At 31.0% G+C, this 19,491-nt stretch overlaps 1 protein-coding gene across 1 annotated transcript in view; it reads right to left on the reverse strand.

Annotated features, from left to right (window-relative positions):
- Nucleotides 1–832: 832 nt before the first annotated feature.
- shtd (anaphase promoting complex subunit 1) overlaps nucleotides 833–19,491 on the reverse strand; it is a 901,519-nt gene continuing 882,860 nt past the window's right edge. Inside the window, exons 18-21 of the mRNA XM_089595858.1 lie at nucleotides 18,186–18,525; nucleotides 1,244–1,805; nucleotides 1,043–1,180; nucleotides 833–974 (exon numbers count right to left, since the gene is read on the reverse strand). Coding sequence (XP_089451984.1) covers nucleotides 904–974; nucleotides 1,043–1,180; nucleotides 1,244–1,805; nucleotides 18,186–18,525 — 1,111 coding nt within the window. The 3' untranslated portion in view covers nucleotides 833–903. The remainder of the gene's footprint in view (nucleotides 975–1,042; nucleotides 1,181–1,243; nucleotides 1,806–18,185; nucleotides 18,526–19,491) is intronic.

Genomic DNA, 19,491 nt, shown 5'->3' on the forward strand with positions numbered 1-19,491 from the left:
ATATTAAGTTCATTTAATGCGGTATGCAATCTATGTGTATGAATTTATTCGTCAATAAAACAAGACAATTTTTGAAGTGGCTTACGTTTACTGGTAACGATCGTGGTCCAACACATAAAATCACCCAATTCTAAAAATATACCCTTCCAATATAATACATTGTTGACAATTTTTTATTTATTTGATATGAAAACATTTATTGAAATCACACTTTATTACTGAATACCTTCATTCAAACGGCAATTACACCACTTTCGATACATTGCAGTGGTTAATGTAAAATGTGATCGTTACATAGAAGATATTTACATCTTCACATTATCTGCCATGTAAGTAAAAATTTAAACTTGGGTATTCAAGTACCTACTGACCAATGGTTGTCTTTTAGCTTTTTTTCAAGAATTAAATTAAAAAATAAAAATGAGCATATAACTTATGTTACTTTTTTTTAGTTTCAAGACTGGAAATAGGAGTAAAAATTTACTTTCGTCACATATTTTTCATTAAAAAAATTTTCAAATCGTTGATTTACTTTCGTTCATAACGCGCCTATAAAAGTATTTATTGTAATAAGAAGTTTTTACAGTTCATCTATAATTTCTTTATGTATATGTTTTTACTAAAAATAAAGAAAAAAAATTCAATCGATTAATAAAAATGTTTAGGATCTATAACTTTAACACAAATTTACAGCCGAAAAAACATTATAACAATTTAACTGTTCGTTTCTAGAAGTAGTTTACACGTAAGGATTGTAGGATTCAATATACTCTATTTAAATTAATTGATATTTTGTGCTTGGAAAAATTGTTTATTAGTTTGATGCGTTCATTAGTATATCTCTCTCAAGAACTTTAGCTTACAAGTAATGATGCATAAAACAAAAACTTGTGAATCAGATAACTATTTAAATAATTTCTTGATTCTTGAAGATCCATGAGCTTCTAAACAAGATCTGTTCTTAGTAAGGTTATCTGAAAAATAATTTTTGATGATTTTTCAAAAAAACTTTGAACTTATTTTTTATTGAAAATGTGCTTACCTTTATTATATCTATGAAAAAAATTTTTTATATCGAATACATTATAATGAAACATGTAACTAATTAACTTTTTATAGCATTGAATTTTTTCAAATTGGTGTCCAGTATTTCTAAAATTGCATAAAGCTGAACAGAGGTCTAAAAAAAAAAATTATTAGATTTACATATTCACTCACATGAGAAGTAATTAAAAATACGTACCATGTTCCCACGAATCGATGATAAAACTTATCTGTTGTTTGTTTGCTAAAATATTTTCTATGCTGAGTTCTTTTTGCAGTCCTTTACAATAGTCTTTTGTAAGACCAAGTGAATAAAGAAATTTTATTTGCCAGATAAAGTGAATGTCTACATTTTTGATTATGGTAAATATGGATTTTGTAAAATTAACCCATAGTGGGAGGAGATTTACTTTATCTCTTATAACACATTCGTAAGTTATTCTTATTAAGGTTTGTAAGTAATTGTTTTCACTAACTGAAATATCTAACTGAACCTCATGAATTTGGTGATATGTATCCTCTTTTTTATACGAAAATACTTGAGGAAGTACAAAACACAGCAAGTTTTTATCACAATGAGTTTTATTTGTACAGTAGTCGTCACATGTTACGTCCTTAAGTAAAGTACTTTTCTCTAAAAATCGATGAATAAAATTCAATATTGTTTTATTGGAAGTGAAGGATATAATTTGCTTGAGAGATGCTGACCATACTATAATGTCTTCTGTCGTCAAAGTACGAGCTAAAATAGAACGGACGCCCTGAAAAGAGAAATATAATGAAAGTGCATATATTTGTTATAGACTATTGTAATTATTGTAAGTAAAGAATTGTAAATAATTCATTAAAAAAACTTATTTAATGTTAATCTAGAATAAATGTTACTTTTACACAGCTTTTTCTATGAGAACCTAAACAGAAAGGCATTTTAATACTCTGTCCCTCGACCTACTATACTAGTGTTAGTATGAAGCTTAATTATATTTTAGTAGATATGAGTTCTAGCATTTCGCTTAGATTTTACAGTTTATTAAAATATTTTCAGCATATAATACGGAAAAATTTAAGTAATAATCATAAAAAAAAATGTAAAGAAAGCCAACGAATATTCATCATTTTACATTATATCCATAATAAACAGACAATATCTCAGATTCTGACTTTAAATCTTAGTTATAACCAGGCAGAGTTTTATTTCAATATATCACATAAATTTTGCATAACAAGTTCATAAAATAGGCTTACGTTAAAACTTCTTATAGTTATATTGTATGTATTAAAGTGTTCTATCAGAAAAAATTAGCTAATTTATGTTAATAAATGTTATTATTATTCGTACAGAAATACGTTCTTATAAATTTAATAGCTCTGTTAATTTTGTCTAGCTCCACTTCAAATCTTTTTGTAAGAATATTGTGGAGCTTGTGAATAAAGACATTTTTCACGCAAATGAAATGAATTGAATCTCATAAAAACTTACTACGAATATATTTTTTACAACTTCAATAAGTTTCTACTAATACACTCGTCCAGTTTACTTTTTTCTGCCTCTTAATTTCTAGAAGTCTGAATGAACAATATAACTATTAGATAAAGACTTTTAGGCACAAATTATTTCGTTTTCATAGGCTCATTTAGAAAACTGTTTACTTACGTTAAACTGTCCTTAAGGTAAGTTAACGCATGATTGACATATTCCAAATTATTGTACACTTAGTAATGTATACTATGTATTGTAATGGCAAATAGTAATGTTGGAATAAAAAATTTTTTTTTAAGAATATTGTTATTTTTGAAACTATTAAAAATAAAAAAAAAAGATGTTTTTCTTTATTTTTTTTCATTCATTGTTGCTCTGCACAAAATGGAACTTTAATCACTATGTACACAAAATCCTAATTACTGGTTCTTTCCGCATTTAAAAACAAATGAACTCTTAAATCATTATTTTAAACATTTCATACATTTGCATTTTCTTTTTGAAAAGTTTTATTTATGTATTAATCGTATTTAAGAAGAACAACCAATGAGGAGCAGAATAGGTTCAGTGATAAGCGTACTTAGTATTGATACAACATCGTTCTAGCGATGATGGGATAGATCCTCAGTAAATGTAGATTTCTTCAAAAGTTTTTTGGATTGAAAAAAATTCCTATAAGTCTTGGCTGTTATCAGGTGGATTCTTCTATGGAATTTCCCTTGAGTGTGGGAGCAGGATTTTTTCCTCACCCCACAGGTCTTTGGGCCTTGGTGAAAGCAAAACAGGGCTTAGTGGATCCAATACTAGTGGACCAGGCTTTACCAGCAAGGGGTGATCCCTGAAACATAAGGCTTCTCCCAAAATGCTGATTATCCTGGATCTGAAGCTTTGGTAGAGAGCGTTGGCTTAACCAGTGAGTAGTGAATACCTAATGTATAAAGATTGATGCAGTGCTAGGCTACACAATGGCGAGTAGATCTTATGTACCATCTCATTGGAAAGGTACTAAACGGTAATGAGCGTTACCAAAGAAAATATCACTGCACCAAAGGTATGAAAGGTATGGTATTAGTTAGGCGATTAGTAGAAAAATTTCAGAATATTTTAAATGTGTTTGTAACAAAAGTTTGATGTTTATGTGATAAGAACTTAAATTAATTACATGATTGACAAACATAAGGTAGGTTTAAGAAATTTTGAATTATTCTGATAAACAAATTTTCATTTAACCACCCAAGCGATTCTTACGTCCAAACTGTTAAACAAAGGCGTAACTCATACATTTGTTCTACGAACGATCATATTTAATTTTCAGTAGTGAGGCCTCAGTAGTAAGCGTGCTTGGTACTGATGCAAAACCGTTCTAGCGGTCGTGGATTCGATTTCCGGTGAATACTTTTTTAACAAACTGTTTTGATTGGAAAAAGCTCCTATGAAATTCCAGCTGTTTTAGAGCAGGTTTTTCCGTGGAGTTTACCGTCAGAGTAATTTCAGTGTTTTTTTTTTCTTGTCTTACTAGTCTTCAGGCCCGACTAAATACAAAATAGTGTAAAAACTACAGGTAAGAATTAGCAGATCCAATGCCAGATACCAGACAGGGATCGCTTGCCTTACTAGCAAAGAGTGATCCTTCAAATATGGGGCTTCTCCGAGGATTCTAATTAGTCAGGATCTGGTGCTCGAGCAGAGAGAGCCGGCTTAAACAGCAAGGAGTGAACGTCCTGAAATATAAATGTATCTCTAGGAAAAATTTACACAGCAGCGAGTAGACCCGATGCACTATTGGTGCAGGGAATGCCAGCTCAACTGGCAAGGTGTTTCACCGGAAATATTCTGACTGTGCAGATGGTATATAATAGGTACGATATCAGTTACGAGGTTCGTAATACAGTTACAGCAATACACCCCCACAAATAGATGGTGAGTGGGTGGCTTTGGTGACCAAGCCAGTAAGCTGTCTTGGTAACTCAGTAAAAAATATGAGACAGTTCTTGCTTGAAATACGTTCAATAATAAAAAACTGTTCGCATACATCCCCCATTTTCATAACTTTTTCATATCCTAATATTTTTTTTATGATAGTATAAGGAGCATTATTTAATGTCATTTTCCTTACATATTTTATGAAACATTCGGTACAAAGACTAATATCCTCTTTGATAAATTTCGACGAGGATTATCTAACAGTTTCAATAAACCTACTGCTTCAACTTTACATAGATATTTTGAATTTTTCAGCATTTAAAAGAGAAGATTATTTGAATTTTGTTATATTCTACTTAAAATACAAATAATGACAGAAGTTTGTTATTAATGTGTGTACATACAACAGCAAAATAAATATTAATCAAATTACTTGACTGATTTTACAAGTTGACTCGTAATAATGAGCCTTCTTAATAGGGCAATACTTCTGCGGTATATATTATTGTATAAATAAGTGTTATTTAAATTTATGTATTTATGAATATCATATCAAATGAAGAAAAAAAAAATAAAATTTTTTTATACAGTTCATCGCCAATATTACAACAAAAAAGAAAAATGTTGAGCGCACCAAAAACTTTATACAAACATATGAATTGAAACAGAATTTATATAAATTTATTAATCATCTTACTTTTAGAAATATAAAAAAATTAGGTATTAGTTATTCGGATGTATAAAGTGCATCTATTTATGACCTAGGCGATGTGGAAAAACGTGTTGAAATATGTATTTCGAAGTAAATGATAAAGTACGTATAAGGTCGGTGGATGGCAGTGGAATATATATATATATATATATATATATATATGTATATATATATATATATATATATATATATATAAAGAGATATATAAGTCAGAATAAGGAAACCGACGCCTAACTACAACTACCATGTTTTTGATTTATATGTTACTAGAAAAAAATTTTTACTTACATATATGTAAAGAAAGTATACTCTCTTTAAATACAAATAAAGCGTGTCCTTTGATAGGTGATTGATAGAGGGGGTAAGGATATTGAAGGTAAGAAGTGAAACAATAGAGAAGAGAGAGGAAAAGGAGTAGTAACAGATATAAACTCAGAGAGAAAGGTAGTGCGAACAAATAAGGATCAAGAAGCAAGTGAAATATAAAATTACAGTCTTCAGTGTAAAATATAAAATACAATAGAGATAATAGACTTATATTTTCGTTCCTCTACTTTTTTCAGGTAAAATTACGCTGTAAATATTGTAAATATTGTATAATAATTATTAAATAAACTCTACTTTTTTCAGAGTAACAAATATTAGTTTATTTTTCTCGTATCTATTGTTATAAATATAAAACATTATAGAACGAAAATATTGTCTCAAGATAACAAAAATGCCAAAATTAAGATTTAATTTTGAAGTTGTTTCCTCACCGAGTGATAGCAAAACAAACATAACAAATATAACCTTCATCGAAACGGAAAAAGGAATACAGTATGCTATACCACGGCAATATCAAAATATAGACAATCACACAGAAGTCAAGAAAACAGAGGTATTTATTAAATTTAAAAGTAACGCTAAAAGGGGTACACAACAGAAGTTATGGATAGGATTAGATGATGAGTTAGCAAAAGTATATATAGATGAAATAGGAAATTTTCAATTTAAGAATGTATATTTAAACGAAATTGAAAAAGAAAAAAAAATAATAGAAAATCCTGTAGATATAAACAACTTGATAGAACAATTATTAACAAACAAACAAAAAGATAATAGCAAGCTTAACTTAAAAAATATATCAGAAAAATTTATTTTAGAAAAATTTAATGAAAAACAGACGAATATAACTCAATGGATAAATACATTTGAAAAAGAATGTGAAAGATTTGAAATTATTGAAGATAATACAAAAATTGAAATTTTAAGATTATTTTTAGATAAAGCCTGCATGGACTGGCATTATACAGCACAAACAGAATTAAAAATAAATAATAACTGGCAAGAATGGAAAGAAAAATTTCTAAAAACTTTTGCAGATAGAAGTTGGAATTCATCTATATATGCATTGTCCTATAAATATTATGAAGGTTCATTAACAGAATATGCGATAAAAAAAGAAAGATTATTAATAAATGTGGACCCAAACATGGGAAAAAAGACAATAATAGCGTTGATAGTAATGGGTCTGCCAGAATGGATAAGAAATAAATTAGATAAAGAAGAATGTGTAGATTCAACAATATTAATAAATGAAATAAGAAAACATGAAAGTTTGAACAAAAAAATTATAAGCAAGAAAAATGATAATAGATACAATTATAAACATAAAAATGAAGAAAAAAAACCGTGTCAAATATGTGAGAAAATAGAAAAATCCAACAGATTCCATCCTGAAGAAAAATGTTGGTTTAAGAATAAAGATAAAACAAGAGTAGTTGGGGCAAATAAAAGAATAAATGCAGATTTATATACAGAAGAAAAAAACGAATAGAGACACCATTGATTAAAATACCAATATTGTTAAATAATAAATTGAGGGTTATAGGAACATATGATTCCGGGGCTCAGATATCATTAATAAATAAAAGAATAGTTAAAATACAAGAAGAAGAAAAAAATGTAAACAAAATATATTTGAAGTCAGTCAATGGTGTCAGCGAAACAAAAGGCTTAATAAAAGTGAAAGTAAAAATATTCGAAATAGAAGAAGAAATAGACTTAGATATAGTGGAAAGAGAAGACTTTGAGGATATTATAATAGGTTTAGATATGATAAAAAAATTTAGACTTATACAAGATGAGAATTTAAATATTTCCCAAAAGAAAAAAATAATCAAAGAAAAAGATCAACATATAAAACAGAATTCAACAGAAAAGGTTACGGAAGTAAAAATAAACTTTAATGAGCATGTGACAGAAGAGGAAAGCGATTTACGATTAGAACATTTAGAAAATAGTAAAAAGAAAGAGATAAAAAATATAATTAAGAAATACAATTCAGTCTTTGCAAAAAACAAATATGACATAGGGACAGTTAAAGATTATGAAGCAAGAATAGATTTAATAGAAGAAAAATACTGTAGCAAAAGACCATATAGATGTACAATAGAAGATAAAAAAGAGATAGAACAAAAAGTAGCAAAATTACTTGAAAAAAAATTAATAGAAGAATCGTACAGCCCTTTTGCAGCACCTGTTACTCTAGCATTTAAAAAAGAAGAAAATAAGAAATCAAGACTATGCATAGACTTTAGAGATCTAAATAAATTAATTGTACCGCAAGCACAACCTTTCCCACTAATCGAAGATTTAATAACAAAAACAAGAAACTGTAAATTTTTCACCACCCTAGATATAAATTCGGCTTTTTGGTCAATACCTCTTAGAATTGAAGATAGAAAAAAAACTGGTTTTATTACACAAGATGGACACTACCAATGGACTTGCCTTCCGTTTGGCTTAAAAACAGCTCCAGCAATATTCCAAAGAATACTAAGCAACATTTAAAAAAAAAATAATTTAAAAAATTTTGCAGAAAATTACATAGATGATATACTTATATTTTCACCAACTTTTGAAAAACATATAGAACACATCAAACAAGTTTTAAACGCAATATTAAAAGAAGGATTTCGATTAAAATTTAAAAAATGTACATTTGGTTCAAATTCTGCAAAGTATCTCGGACACATAATAGAAAATAATACCGTTCGTCCAATAAAAGATAATTTAATAGCAATAGAAAACTTTCCACAACCAAGAACCTAAAAAAATATTAGACAATTTTTAGGCAAAATAAACTTTTATCATGAATATATTCCAAAAAGTGCGATATTGTTAGACCCACTCCACAAATTACTTAGGAAAAATGAAAAATTTATATGGACAGAGGAATGTGAAAAATCATTTCAACAAACAAAAAAGTTACTGTGCTCAAAACCAATTTTAGAGATATTTGACCCAAACTTAGAAATAAAACTGTACACAGATGCATCAATAGAAGGAATAGCAGCAGTGTTTAAACAAACACAATTTGATGGAAAAGATAAACCGATTGCATATTTTTCAAAAAAACTAACAGAAACACAAAAGAAAAAAAAAGCAATATATTTGGAATGTTTGGCTATAAAAGAAGCAATAAAATATTGGCAGCAGTGGCTTATTGGAAAAAAATTTATAGTATATTCAGACCATAAACCATTAGAAAATCTAAATATTAAAGTAAGAACAGACGAAGAACTAGGTGATTTGACTTACTATTTATCGCAATATGATTTTACAATAAAATATATCCCAGGAAAAGAAAATATAGAAGCAGACTGTCTTAGCCGAAATCCGGTATTAGAACCAGAAATAAATAACATAGAATTTTTAAGAATAATAAATTTAATAGAAATAGATGAAATCAAAATAGATCAAGAAAAAAACAAAGAAATACAAAAATCAAATAAAATGTTAATAAAAAGAAATGAAATTTTTTATAAAAAGAGTAGAAAAAAAGAAAAAATAATACTATCAGAAGAGTTTAGTAAAAAATTGATTAAAAAAATACACAAAGAATGGTTTCATATTGGAATAAAACAAATGATGACTAGAATAAGCACAAACTACACAGCGAAGAATTTAACAAAAAATATAATTAAAACATGTAGAGAATGTAAAATATGTATAGAAAATAAATCAAGAGGTCAACTTAAATACGGCCAAATGTCACATTTAGGCCCAGCAAAAAAACCTTTTGAAATTGTCTCAATAGATACCATTGGTGGATTTGGAGGAAATAGATCAACAAAAAAATATTTACACCTCCTAGTAGATCACTTTACCAGGTATGCTTATATAATAACATCTAAGACACAAACGGCAAGTGACTTTATTAAACTAGTAAGAAAAATAATAGATACTGAACAAATAGAAATGATTTTGTCAGATCAGTACCCAGGAATAAACTCAAAAGATTTCAAAGATTTTTTGGAACACAATGATATCAAAATAGTTTTTACAGCTGTTAATGCGCCATTTTCTAACGGATTAAATGAAAGACTCAATTAAACAATAGTTAATAAAATTAGGTGCAAATTAAACGAAAACCAAAATAAAAAAGCTTGGACATCAATAGCTCATGAATGTATAAAAAAGTATAATGAGACAGAACATTCTGTTACAGGATTCACACCGCAATATTTACTAGATGGGACTGATGTAAGCATAACACCTCAAGAATTAATAACAATAAATAACAAAGACATCTGGCTAAAGAATAGACAAACAGCAATAGAAAATACCATTAAATCGCACAATTATAACAAGAAAATATTTGATAAAAACAGAAAAAATCATATATTTAAAATTGGAGATCTAGTATATATAGAAAATGGAAACAGACTAAATAGGAGAAAAATGGATAGACTACGAATTGGACCTTATGAAATAATAAATAAAATTTCAGAGTCTATATATCAAATAAAAACAGAAAAAAATAGAAAACCAGATTTATTTCACATAACAAAATTGGTTCCAATGAATATGGAACTAAATGACGACGATTTTAGTGAGAAAGAAATGTAAATAAAACAAAATGCAATGAGATGTTCCAATTTTCGGCTAATACGGAGGGGGGGAGATGTAAAGAAAGTATACTCTCTTTAAATACAAATAAAGCGTGTCCTTTGATAGGTGATTGATAGAGGGGGTAAGGATATTGAAGGTAAGAAGTGAAACAATAGAGAAGAGAGAGGAAAAGGAGTAGTAACAGATATAAACTCAGAGAGAAAGGTAGTGCGAACAAATAAGGATCAAGAAGCAAGTGAAATATAAAATTACAGTCTTCAGTGTAAAATATAAAATACAATAGAGATAATAGACTTATATTTTCGTTCCTCTACTTTTTTCAGGTAAAATTACGCTGTAAATATTGTAAATATTGTATAATAATTATTAAATAAACTCTACTTTTTTCAGAGTAACAAATATTAGTTTATTTTTCTCGTATCTATTGTTATAAATATAAAACATTATATATATACAAGTATGTAATGGTTTACTTTTAAAGTGTATGTCTTATCGTAGTTTGCTGATTAAATCAATTTCAAAATAAAACAGTACATTTACATATATGAGTGCGCGGTGGATCGGTCGGCTGGTTTGTGAGACGGCACGCGGGAGATTGCGGGTTTGTTTCCCGGCCAGTGCGGCTCTCTCAAGCAAGTACCTCTGTGAATTTCCACATATGCTTTTTCACCACGCAATGCTCCTCGTGAAGGGATGGGCGACCTTCTCGCAGCAAAAATTGCCTACCACATAGATCCTTCGCTGTCGAGGTGGTCTATGTGACATCATCAATGTACCAACAAAGAACAATTGTATCAATGCCTAACACATAGATCTTTCGCTCTCGAGGTGGTCTGTGTGACATCATCAACGTACCAACGGAACTACAACTGTGTAAATGTGAAAATGTAACCAATAATGTAACATGTAAATCATTTACTTGTAATATGTAACAAATATAATGTAACAATGTGCCTTACTCTACCAAGGCTATATGTACTCGTTTACAATAAAGCCTAAAAATAAATACACTACATTAATAGGTATTTATTAAAAAAAAAAAAAAAATTTACACATATGTGTGTGGATAGTTATCGGAGTCTACGAAAGTTGGTAGGGTACCAGTAAGATTCCACAAAAATGGTGTGAGAGGCTGTGGAAGGTCAAGAAAAATTCTAAGGAGGGGCGTATATGGGTGCCAGTGGGAGGATATGGGCAGTTTGTGGGGGGGGGTGGGGTGTCTGGACTCAAAGTAAGCTTAGTGAAAAGAAGGGAGAGAACGACGAAATTTTACCTTATTTGAGGTGGGCAGTAGGGGGTCAATGGGGATCTGTGGGGGTTTGTGGGAGGTTTTTGTGGAATGCCCCACATAAACAACTGCATAATATAGGTAGATATTTAGCTTTTATTCGTCAGAAACAGGTCTCTTCTAGAAGGTCTTATTTTTTTTCACTTACAGCATGCTTTTCACTAATATCTATTGTCTCAGCGTTGTGGTATTGAGTTTCACCAAGTGATATGTACAGAGTGCTTTTCGTCTGTCGAACAGTGAACTAACATCTGACCTGCTATATAAAATTCTGTCGGATGTAGTGTAATAGTTGCGTATTTAATCTATGATCTTACTTTCTTTTAAAGACTTTTTGCAACACTTTAGTATCCTTCTTCTTTCTCTGCATTTAATAAATAATTAAAGTTTAAAATTTGCTGTAATGAGTTACAACTTTTAACTACAAAATAATTACAGTTATGGAAAAAATCTCATAAAAAACTTAGGTATGTCTTATTTAATTTAGTAAATTTATAAAGCAAGTAAAGTTCAAATTTCACAAGAATGAAAATTTAATAATGCAATAAATTTTTGAATTCGCATGTACAGTGTTTTGACAAGTTTCGATTTTGCTTAACTTTACTTACTTATATAATTATAGGTTAGCCTCTGCTTGCAGGTATGAAGTCGCAAGATCTTACAAAAATGACCGCAACGAAAATTCGAATCCTACACGATAGTACTCGAGGCGATGATGATAATTAAACGTTGAAAAAAAAAGATTGAATACGCTGTTTTATTAGATGCAGTATAAGCATCGATGTAACGATTCTGTTTAGTGATCATCGCGATAGTACAAATAAGTCATAATTGTGAGCTCCAATAAAATGGTCATTGTATCTGTGTAAGTGAAATTAAAGATCTTTTCACTTGCAGTGTTTTCATTTACTTACATGACGCTGTTTTATAAATAATTATCGTTAAATCTTAACAACTTACTTTTTACTAAGGATCCCATTAATAGTTGCGATAAAATCATTTTATCAGACTGAAGATTTCTGTAATAAGAAAGCGTCAGGACTTAAATTTAAACACCCTGGTTTGTATTTATAGGTGTAGTTATCTCTCCTGAGTTTTTCTCTCCAGTAATTGAGTCCACTTATGGGATTTTTAATCAATTTGATTGATGTTAAAGGCTCCTGGCCCTCATATAGCGTTAAGTTTCTTCTGGATAATAAATGTCGAAAATATTGTACTGCAGCTTTTACTACTAAACACTCTGTTTTAGAAATAAAGTGAATTATTTCACATCTATTGAGAGTACGAGATATATAAGCTACAGCTATACGGGGTAGTCTTCTCCTATTTTTTCTTCATTTAAAACATCACTTTAAATCAGTAGTTAAAATAAATGGCTTGTTGAGGTTGCTAATGATCTCCGGGGCAATACGAACCGGAGCTATCCTCTAGGTAAAGAAGCTAACGAACTGGCGGACCTTCAGGGCAATACAAACTGAAGAAATCCCGGTTCCTAGGCAACTTACCGCACCCAACAGGATCTCAAGAGAGTCATATAAATTTTTATTTACTAATATATAAGACCATCGGACGTGTGCACCATGGGTCAGGGGCATTGCGAATCTGACTACGTCCCTGCACGCATCCACTGAAGTATCTCGTAATACAAGTTGGGGGCAATACGAATCCAACATTGTACCCACGAGTCCCCATGGTCCTCTATCCTTATTAAAAGCATATCCACTAATACTAACTCACATGAATATATCACGTCACATAAAAGAACCATTAAATAACAGTTATTGAATTTATACTTGAAATATCTTTACATAATTACGACCCTTACAAACTTCAGCCAAAAATTAATTATTTTTGTGAACTCCAAGCTATTTTTATAGCACATGTATATGTGGCATCAACACAATTTTGAATTTTCTCTAAAATTATTTGATAACAATCAAACTTTTCATTAAATATCAAGCCTTTATCTCTGCATTAATGAAAATTTTGCTACATTCGATGCTTCAAATAGACGTATAACATGTATTTTTATACAACACTCTTAAAAAAAAAAAATAGTTGATTATTGCCATGAATGTATAGAAGTATAGAACCGTATATTTTGAAGAAGGTGTAGACGTGTTCGAAAAGTTTTAATTCAGGCAATGAATCAGGTGAATTTCGGGTAACTTTCGGATAACTTTCGTGTAATTCAGCGTTTGGGAAAAATCATTTACAAAAAAGTTTATTTGTGAAAATGAATATTTAGAAATACAAACGGTTAAAAAATTTACCGTTTAAGAAAATAAAGATGAACTGCATACTCCACGCATGAACACTCAACGATGAAGAACTCATTAATAAACGTGTGGTAAATGAAAGGTAATAAATGTTATTTTAGTGTGCAGTAATGATAATTAAATAAAGACTCACAGTATAAAAGTGCATTACAAAGGTGGTTCAATAAGTCCTAAGATAATGATGAAAAAAAAACAATATTTTACGGGTAATTTTTCTTTTTAACATAATCTTCTTTTAGTTCAATACACTTTTACAGATGTTCCTCCAACTTTAGAAATCTTCTTCTTAACCACAGAGTTGCGTTCACTCTCAATTGAGAGCAAATATTGCTCCCATTTTGCAGAATTTTTTTTCATATTCAATTTATAATGCAAATCTAAAGCCTATTGTTAACAGAGCCTATTGTAACACTTGTAGTCTAAACTATTTTAAGCAATTTAATTCTTTGTTCACTTTAAACCCTATCGCATGTTTTATATTGTGAATTTATGTACATAAGTGTATTAAACTTAATGTTCAATAATACTGTGTTTAATATACTTTTGAGAGTTTTTACATAATACTAAAACTCCTTTTCTTCTAAAAAATTTTAAATCATATTTTTAAAATTTTCGCACACTTAGCAAACTTTACTTGTGAAATGCGATTTTCTAGAGCCTAAACTTTTGTTTCGTTATCAAAACATGAGGATTAAAATAACATTCTAAGATTTAATTTCAAGTGAAAATGAATGTTTGTTTACACACGCAAACAATGGTACAATAAAATATTGAAATTTTCCTGTTTCTTTTTAATACTTGCATAAAATATTATTAATTATTAATTGTAAATTGTTCGTGGTTGGACGTCAAAACCAAAGACGTATATCAAAATTTCAGACACAAGATGACCAGTTGTGCTCGAGCCAAAGGCGAACTCAACAAAAAGGCACTATTCAAGTATCTATTGGATGCCAGCATACTATCCGACCTTCTCCATAATCAGTTGAAGGGCCGCGCTGAAGCCATCACATATGCTGCACCGAAAGATGTCAGGAGAACTCTGGATGACTCAAAACTATCGAAGCTGTTGTTCAGAGACAATCTGGTCGACAGAATTAAGAAAAACTAGGCTTGCAACAAGCTCCTGTCCTTTTCAAAGAAAAAAGATCCATATAAGCAGACGGGAGCATCTAACAACCATTTAAATTACCACGACTTGAAGAGGCAGAGCTACCCCCAACTGCAGGCATCTCTTGGAGCTCAACAGCTATTATCAAAGCCACCGTAACAACGAGACTAGATGGACGATCGTCAAAAGGATGCCAAATATAGTGCGTTTAAGGAGAACAGGGGCCAAAGGTCCAGACGACTATAAAAGTAGGTACTGCTGCTGGCAGGCTTTCCTTATTTATTAGTAAATGGAAGTCTTCCTTCTTTAAAGTTTACTATCGATTGCGTCTTGAACTACAAAATACTTTTGAGTTCTAAGCCTAGACAGTCCTCTAAACCTAAGATCTGTGTCACCAACCCAAGGGAGCTACAATCCCTAACCGAAGCATCAACGAGTTACTAGAAAAAGGCGCCATCAGAGCATGCACACCTTGTAATGACCCATTCATATATCCCTACTTTCTCAGAAAGAAGCAAGATGAATCTCAAAGGTTAATATTCAACTTGATACAACTAAATAAATTTTTTTTGAAGACTCATTTTAAACTCCAAGATCTGAGATCTGCTGAAAACCTGTTGCTCCAGAACTAGTGGATGTCCAATATTGATCCCAGCACCTTTTTTATGATCCCAGTTTTGTAAATCGGATAAAAAATTTATGCACTTCCGATCTAAGGGCCAACTGTATAAGTTCAACTGTGTATCTTTTGGACTCAGCACAGCGCCTAGTAGCTTCACTAAACTCATTAAAGTTGTAGTTTATCACCTAAGAGTACACGGCTTTGTATCCACCGTGTATCTATATGATTTTTTTCTCTTATGGCCCAAGCACCAACGTGTGCGCGGAAAACCTTAGAGTAACCATCAAGCTGTTACAACGCATTGTCATCATTATCAACTTTGGGACAATCTCTCTCATCCCATCAGCACGCTGTAAGTTCCTGTGATTGATTTTGGATTCTGTCAACTGCAATATCTCATTGACATAGGAGATGCAAATATCATTACTATTCAATCTAAGATCCACTGCGTCAAAAAAATCAACCACCATCAAGAACTTTGCCAAACTCATCAGCAGACTCATGTTTGCATGCAACGGTGTGAAGTTCAGCCTTCTTTATACCAGATCTCAGAAAAGAGGAAAGATCGCAGCTCTTAGCGACGACCGGGGCAGTTTTTCGGGTTGCATGCAGATTCCTAGCTCCGTCTTGTCAGACCTCGAATGGTGGATCAGTAATCTGGACAATCCTAAGGCCATAAAATCCCATTCCTTCGAGCTGGGGGGCAACATATGGCGTAAATGAGGTCTTTGGGACTTGGAAGGTAGACCGAGAACCCTACTACATTAATTTCAAAGAACTGTTAGCAGTGGAATTAGCCTTCGAAGCGCTGGCCAACGGATATAAGTGCAAAATTCTCCTCAGGGTTAATAACTACACTGTACAGGGGAAAGGGGGGTATGTAATTTGTAATCTTGAGGACAAGGCATTTTCGTATAATAGAAATCGAATATCACTTACAGGTAAGTTCGTTTGATCCGTAAATTATATTCATCTTTATATGTATACATGATAGAGCGCGTGGTGGCTCAGTCGGCTAGGTCGTGGATTGGCACGCGGGAGACCGTGGTTCGATTCCCGGCCAGTGCGACTTTACGGGCAAGTACCTCTGTAATTTTTCACATGTGCTTTTTGACCACGCAATGCTCCTCGAGGAGGCTTTAGGCGACCTCCTCGCAGCATAAATTGCCTGATTTCCCCTTACCCCCCTTCCAGTCATGGGAGGCCTCCCATCCCTCTTCCCTTCCTTCTCCAAAGTGATAAGTGCCCATAGTAGTGCCCTTATTAAAGGAGCCGGACGTAGAGCACTATAATATAAAAAAAAAAAAAAAAATATGTATACATGTATCTTCCCATATTATGAAATCACTTTCAGAAATGCTAAAAAATTTTCTTTTTACAACATTTCCTACGCTTTGTGTAATCCTGATATATGTAATGTACTAATTTTAATGGTTTTTTGTAGTTTTGAATTATTTAATTAATCCTCCTCTATACTACTTCCTTTCCCGCAATCCAAACACTCTTTTTAAAACCTCTTACTAACTCCTACCTTCCCACTACATCCTTTTACAGCTCCCGCAAAAAATAAGAAAAAATAATTATTACTCTTATTTTTCTTATTAACATTCCATGTTTCTTATTTGCTAATGCATCCCTACTAAGATTTACATTTTTTTACAGGAATCCCTTTTCATCTCCATTACACTTTCTCTGAATATCTCCACTCAGTTTTCTCAACCTTATTACAAATCTCTATGTGGCATAACAATGACTCCTGAATAACTACATTATCATTAAGTCCACGTGGTCTCTAACTGGAAGTTTTAATGTAAAACTTACAATTTTAAGCGTACCATCCCTAGTTTAAAGTTAATCATTATAACTAACCTTCTTTAGAACTTAGATAATTTTAAAGTCTTGTAATATAATAGATTTGTCATATTTGATAGGTTATATTTCCTCATGGCTCTTGTAATCTCTGCCATGTATGATTCTTAAGGTTTCAAACATGTATCGGTACGATTGAATGACTCACTCTACGTTTTATATGGGAAATTTTAAAACTTGAAAAACTACGAATAAGAGCCCGGAAAAAATTTTATAGATCTTATTTTTAAATAATGAAATAGTGTAAGAATAATATTAATCCAAGCAGTAAGGGTTATCGTATTTTCAGCTTTGGTTTGCCAACAGAAAATCTACACTGTTTTTATGTTAGACGACATATTTTGACAAATCTGTTGTTATTTTGCTGAAAGATGCTATAAAAAAATTTGTAGCTGCAAAAATTATTCCATTTTGTTCTGTTTTGGCTCCTAATGATCAGGTAATTAATAGTAGTAATGCAAAAGGATTTCGTTTAACGTACGACATAATTCTGCAGAGTTCAATGAAATAAAACACAAGCAAAAAAATCTCGCAAATAAAGGAGAATGATATAACACCCGATGTCTGCAAAGTGATTACTGTTATAAAAAAAACTTGTTCTATAGAGAAAGATATTGATCATTCCATTAAATAAAAAATATTTATCTGCAGAAGTAAATGCTGTTAATTATGTTATACTAAAATCATATCAATGCTATGATTATATTTAACTAATGCTTGTCCAGAAAGCATACATTTTTTTACAGTGGATGAACAAAGACTTGGAATTCAGAAACACCTAGTTATCAAACATTCAAAAGGATTACATAAAAAAGATTTTAGTAGAACTCATATACATATAGTATGCAAATGACAAGTTACTCTGCAAAATTATTTTTACTATTAAAACTATTCAACAAATCATATTATTTTTATTTTAATACACAGTTATAAGAAGTTACGGTAATACCAGACTTACATGTGGATCTTCTAAATGTGAAAGACAGCCAGCTCTCTGTTTGACATGGAGGACACAATTATTATTTAAGATGTTCTCTAGCTGTTGAAAATGACGATCCTTCTCTAATATAATTTTCCAATATCTATCATCAGCTAATTCAATTCTACTTAATCTATTGAGTTGAGGTAATAAGTCAGGAGCCTTCATTGAAACTCTTTGACCTTCTTGTTCTGAAGATGATTGAAAAGTTATTCTCATTTTTGCGTAACAAAATTTTTTGCTATCAATATCTTTCGGCAACAGCAACCGTGGGTCAACAGCAAGTACATAGAAATGTCTCAAGGCTTGTAAATGATACCTGAAAAACATATACCTGTAGCTAGTATGTAACGCTTTTACTATTTGGTTTTAAAACATTGTTAAACATATTTGCAAAGCTCATTTAATGGACAGCTGATGGTTATTTTTGAAACAATTTTGCACGCAATTGAACTCTACATAATTTCACCCGTGAGAACCTTACAAGCGTTAACATAAAGCCTGTTGACTTCGATTTATAAACATCAAACTTCTCCTCAGATATCTACAAAAGTGATTTGACTTCACATGTGAATCCGAGAGTGAGCAAACGTAGTTGCGTGCATATTTAATAAGTCACGGTATCGAAGTATAAATTTTATAAACAATATTATACGATTCTGTGCATCTATTTTGTGTACAATTAAGTATTGGCGTAGAAGAAGTGACAACATTATCTTTTAGTAAGTGGAATGACTCAGGCACATGATCGCGTGGGCTTTCAGACAAAGAGAAGACTAGTGTTTAATTGTTAGTCAAAAAAGGTGATAAAAATAGTAAGGAAGAGGAAAAACAATAAAAATAAGTAGGAAGACAGTGCAAAAGGTATAGAATGAAATGTATGATAACTCAAACGAACAAGGTGAAAACGTTATAAATCGACAACGTAGCGGTCGAGAAAAGTGGTGAAAAGACACGAGTCGGCTGTCAATAGATGAAAACTTTGCGAAAAGTAGTAAATCTAGTATAAAAAATGGTTTTGAAATTTTCAGGTTGCAAAATACAAAAGATTAAAACTGATCCACTAGAGAAGTATATGTAGAAAAAGTTGTCTATGAAGAAAAGACCAATAAGGTTAGAGTAGAAGTAGAGTCGTACTTTAAAACATGGCAGGTAAAGGTCACATTAGAAAAAAATGAGAGAAATTTGAGAACACTAAAAGTAAGAATGAATGGCAACGTGAACAAAATAATTAGATAAACGTAAGTAGTTTTTTCGAGACCGAAGTAAACTCAATTAAAAAAAT

Source organism: Copidosoma floridanum, unplaced genomic scaffold (assembly GCF_036245765.1).
Source record: "Copidosoma floridanum isolate Cflo_tuat_1 unplaced genomic scaffold, Cflo_Japanese_pri ptg000004l, whole genome shotgun sequence".
Taxonomy (NCBI): Eukaryota; Metazoa; Arthropoda; class Insecta; order Hymenoptera; family Encyrtidae; genus Copidosoma; species Copidosoma floridanum.